The sequence below is a fragment of the Gavialis gangeticus genome, unplaced genomic scaffold (assembly GCF_001723915.1).
Source record: "Gavialis gangeticus isolate Ggan-Ray unplaced genomic scaffold, GavGan_comp1, whole genome shotgun sequence".
In the NCBI taxonomy this organism is placed as follows: Eukaryota; Metazoa; Chordata; order Crocodylia; family Gavialidae; genus Gavialis; species Gavialis gangeticus.
In genome coordinates, this window is record NW_017728992.1 from 129239281 (window position 1) to 129244663 (window position 5383).

The 5383-nt window shown below is 42.7% G+C and overlaps 1 protein-coding gene across 3 annotated transcripts in view; it reads left to right on the forward strand.

Annotated features, from left to right (window-relative positions):
- Positions 1 to 5383, forward strand: part of CSPP1 (centrosome and spindle pole associated protein 1) — a 154345-nt gene that overhangs the window by 59983 nt on the left and 88979 nt on the right. For all 3 annotated transcript variants that reach the window (XM_019527760.1, XM_019527762.1, XM_019527761.1), the window contains exon 8: positions 2934 to 3379. In XM_019527760.1, the coding sequence (XP_019383305.1) occupies positions 2934 to 3379 (446 nt within the window). The remainder of the gene's footprint in view (positions 1 to 2933; positions 3380 to 5383) is intronic.

Sequence of the window (5383 nt, forward strand, 5' to 3'; positions counted from 1 at the left end):
CCCCCCCCCCCCCAAAAAAAAAAAAAAAAAAAAAAAAAGATGCATGTGCCTGCCTGTCTGTAAAATAAACCTCCTCAAACGTCATTGCTTCTGGGAGAAGTAGGGGTTATAGGGTTATAGTTGTGTTGGTCTAAGGACATAGGCAGACAATGTTCTTTGGATAAATGTGGTATCTTTTTATTAGACCAACTAAATAGGGGTTTATATATTTTCAGAGATCTTGGTGTTTACCCCCATAAAGTAGCTTACAAGTTTTGCTGTCCTTACCTTACTCAGCCAACATTTTCCTGAGATAAATGGGAGATTTGCCTGAATGAGAGCTTTAAAGAACAGGCTTGTTATACTTGTTTGAGATGCTTATATATCTTCAAAGGCTAAAATGCTAAATGACTGTTCCTTTGGGAGAGGAGCTCCAGGTTTGGAAAAGTCCAGAAGTCCTTTGGTAACATTTAAAACTATGACATGCGATGCTTTTGTGTGCATGAAGTGAGCTAATTTTTCTACTCTGAAAGTAATTCCCGTTCTGTGTTAGATGTACTGTAAAGCCCTTAAAGCTGGAGAGTGAGCACTTGGGGCCTTGTAAAGCTGGCCCATTCTGACAGTCCAGCAGTTTTTTCATCAATACAGCACAGGAAGCCTGAAGATATGTACAGATATAACATTCAAAGGCCTTTGAAACACATCTCTCCAGAATGTGAAGCGTTTGCCCTTTGACGTACCCTTTGGTGGAAGTGGTATAAAGCTAGCTATGAAGGAAGAAAATACTATTTAGAAGTGCTTCAAAATGAAGCATTTGTTACTTAATCACACTCTGGGTGTGCCTACACAAGACATTTACTGAGGAGCTGACTAATTAGCTCTGCATTAAATGCTTGAGTGTCTACATATGCACCCCTGTTAGGGCTCAGGAAACTAATAAACTATACAGCAGAGTAGTACTTGTAAATCCAAGTACTATACAATATTTACAAGTACTACCCTTCTGCAGAGCTTTTTGTTCGCAGCAGAGCACATGTAGATAGTGACTGGGGCACAAGGGTGTATCAGTGCGGGGCTGCCTGCCAGCTAGACCTATGCTGAAGCACCCTCGTGCCTCTGCCAGCCCCTCTGCAGCACACTGAGCCCAGTCAGAGTAGCCCCAAGATGGCAGGCTGACCCCTGGGGCTCCCTGCCAGTTGGGGCTGCTCTGCCGAGGCTCCACGTGCTGTGCATGAATAAACTGTGGAGCTGATTGCTCTGGAGTGCATGTTCAGATAGCATGCCCAGGAGCAAAAAACTCTGGCACAGTAAGCTCCGGAGTTTATTCATGTGCATTAATTACGTGTGTAGAGACGCTCTCTGTGTAGCACAACAGGGCATCCCTGGGTTCTCCAGTATCCTACAGTGCACTTCTCCCTCCCACAGAAGAATGGCTCAGGGGAGAGGGCCTTATCAGTATAGTCCAAGCAACCTTGTTTTAGTTGACTGGCAACGAGTTGATGATCTGAGAGGGGAGAAGGAAGAGAGAAATCTGCAAAGATGTTGCTTCCCAATGCTTTTAGGGTTTCTAGAGTATGGAAGGAATTTCTTCTTAAAGGGTTTACTTCTTTTTATTCTGAGGCATACTTTTAATGGTTTCAGAATTATAAACCCATATGTTAAAAAACAAAACAAACAAACAAAAAAACTCTGTCCAAAGGCAAAGCTGTAAGGTTCTTTTGCATCCTCTAGGGTAATGGAGAAGGGGGAGGGCAGTAAAAGTTGTTAAATTGAAGCTGCTTTGCTGAACTGAGATTTAGTTCAGAAATTATGGGGGAGGGGAAGAGGAGATTTAGGATGCTTTAGCAAGTGGTGCTGCAGAGGAAGCAAAACTGCAGTGACTGAGTGTCCTAGTGAATAAAGGTATTCTCTAACAAGGCTTCCTATCCTGCTCCAGTAGTCTGGGCAACTCTATCTCTGCTGTGGGAAAACAAGGACTACGTTTGTTTGGTCCACAATCCAGTCACGTCTCATTCACGCAATCCTTCCCTGCTGCAGGTTTAGGTTGTATTCAGTCTTATTAATTTTCTAAGGCTTGTCAACCATATTGCTTAACTCTTAAATACAGCCTTGCTCATCACAGCAGAGCCTAGTGATCAAATTAGCCTCTTCCCCTCAAAGGAGGGGAAATCTACTGGAGTTTTACTCCTGTGCAAATAAAATTATTTGACCCTTATTGGCACCTCCCACTCTGCAGTATATTAATTATCCAGCTCCACTGTCACATGGAGGAGCACTACTGTTTCCCATTTTACAGAATTGAGGAACATTGAGGCTAAGTAGCTTTCTCAAGGTCATAAAAGAAGCTGGTGGAGCAGACAGTCGAACAGTGCCATTGTTTCCCTGCTTTACCTATGGTGTTGCTGATGTTCTCGAGCAATGTACCTTGTGTGACAGGGTTTTTGTGTAGTTTTAAGAATAGGTTAAACAAACCCCTATATAGGAAATTTTGAATAGGGATGATCCTGTGTTGAGCAAGAGGCTGGACTAAACGACTTCTTGAGATCCCTTCTGACCTTATTAGTTTATAATTCTCTGAACAATTGTCTTCTGAATCTTGGGCTAGTCTTTATCTACCAGCTATCCTTCCTTGCATTGCATGTTTTTCGGAGGGAGGAAATATATATGTATTTTTTTAAGTTTAAAACCCATATCGCAGGCCTGGAAGTCTGAGATACTCCTTGTATGACCCTTGATAGCATCAGGACACCTGGGATTACAGGCACTATAGATTTGCTGTGCCTTTAAACCTAAAGTTCATCTCATCATGGGGAACCTATCAGTGAGGACTGCAGGGCTATTCAAGCTATTGCTGGAATGCTAATAGGAAAAAGGTGATTTAACCTGGGATGATGAAAAAGAGTAAATTATTTCCCTTTGTATTCAGAACTTTTAATATTTTTCCTATTGAACAGCATGAGACAGACCGACATAAAAAACCTGCTGCTGTTACCAGAGTCCAGCCAGAGCTTCATAAACAAATAGAAGCCTCTTGCGGAGATTCAGAACCTCCCAGGAAAGATGCTTGTACTTCCACGGAAGCTTATGAAGAGCTGCTAAATAGGAGACGACAGGAGGAGGGCAGATATCGCAGATCAGATGATGAAGCTGAAGTAAGAGAGAGAATATTGCAGAAAACACTTGATGAGAAACTGGACATTTCCAATAGGAAGTGTCACAGGTTTGCTAACAAACCTGACATTTCTGTTGGAAGACATCACAGATTTGATGAGGATTGTGATCTTGATAGAAGATGCGACAGACCTGATTATGATCCTGAAGTAAATGAGGAAATGGACTCTAGATTTAGATATGAAAGCGACTATGACAAAAAGCCTCTGAGGTTTTTCAATACTGAAAGGTATTTAAACTTTGTTTTTTACTTCTTCATACTTTTGAACCTTATTCACAGATATAAGTAGAATGATTTTGGCCTGCTGAGAGTCATTTAAGCAAATGGAGGGTTGGCTTATTAGACTTCAGCATCAGGTTAAATACTTAAATTTCCTGTATTCACGTATTCACAGGTTCAAGCTCGAGGAGCTTTGATTCTTCCCTTGGTTCTTTTGAAGCTGATGAACTTTAATGTTATGTTGCTAGTTATGGGTGGATTTTTCAGTTGAGACCAAAGTGAGGTCCTTTTTTTGTTTTTGCTTTTAGTGAATGTTAGATTTCATGCGTGGTGGTTTTCCCTCATTCTTCCCCCCACAACATTAAAGAAACCAAAACTCTCTCTCCTGTTTTTGTGTAATGGGTTCTGTCATAGCTGTTTGCTTGGAGGTAGATAATTAGCTGGTGTTTAACTGGATTACAGCTGTTTCTGCCTATAGTAATAGTTCCTGCATTTACACTGGGTCCTGATATAAAGATACCACCCTTACTGTTTTTGGCTCCAGCTAGATTTTCCAGGAGGATCTGGAAAAAAAATACCATTTTCTAAGTGGATCCCATATTTTCAATTTTGGGAAAAGCAGCTTTTATCTTATATTTAAGTTGATAACTTACAGACTTAGATGTGCCATTACCTTTCTAACATCACAAAGGAGAATCAAATAACTGAGGAAACAACTCAAAAGGTTAAATATACTAAAAAATCTAAAATGAAATGACTTTGAAAAAAATGACTTGGTATTTTATTGCATGTGCAAATGTACTTTAAATACAAAAGTCAAGATTATAGGAGACCTGATCATAGGTTGACCCCATGTTTGAGTTGATTGCCCAAATTTTATAAATTTTCTAGGGGCCCCGTGGGCTGGATAGAATGGCCTGGTGGGCCACATCTAGCTCGCGGGCCGTGTTTTGCCCACCCCGATGTAGTATCAGACTTAAGTGGCTTAACTGATTTAGGTCAAACTGGTGTATGAGACTTCTGTCCCAGACCCCTCCTGGTTCATGTTAAATCAGAGTCCCCCAGTATGCTTTGCAGCCATAGGCTAGGCTGTACTGACTGCTCCAGAGAGCAGGGCTGGCCAGCTCACTCCCCCCCCCGGTAAACCCTGGCTGGGGACTGGGGCCAGGGAGGGGGGTTAAATGCACCTTTTGCCAAGTACAGTGTTGTCCTGCCCTGCTGGCTTACTTAGTGCTGGCTGCGACTGTGGACTACAAATCCCAGAGGTACCTGGAAGCAGGAAGAGGAAGTGATGAGCAACCCTGCAGAGTCCTGCTGCTGTGACTGTGGACCGCAAATCCCAGAGACCCCAGGGGAAGCGGGAAAAGGAAGTGAACACACAGTTAATGCTGGCTGTGTGCCACAGAGTTATGCTCTAACACTCCCTGGCTTCTGGATTGAGCAGGCATTTAGCTACATTTCATGAATCAAAAGTGATTGCTTACTTGCTTATTGGTTTAATCTTTTCAGCTTAGACTAACATGCAAAGGCTGAATCAATTCAGCCTCGGGCTTTTCAAATGTCTGTACTTTGTCCAGAAGTATCAGGTATAAACCCTCTGTTACAATGGCCAATACGCCCAAGCTTTCCAACTGAACAACTATTTATAGAGGAGAAGGGGGGGGGGAAAGATGCCAAAAGCTATACCATCTGTTTGCAAGGGTAGTCACACTCTAACTCTGGTATGGTATGGACAGTGGTGAAGGCAACCTACCTGATGATGACAATGAATAAGACCCCAAGCAGGATGAGATTGCCCAGGACAGCCAGACCTCTTAGGACCGTTGTCTCCAACCTTTTTAAGTAGGAGATCACCTTTGGCATTTAAAAGCTACCAAAGATCTACTGTGTGCCCCTGACCCAGCAGGTAAATTAGTGGGGAGGGAAGTGGGGAGTGCAGATCAAGGCAGAGGGAGAAAAAATCATTTGGGGGTGTGGACCCCCAGCAGGTAAGTCTGTGGGGGAAGGGGATGG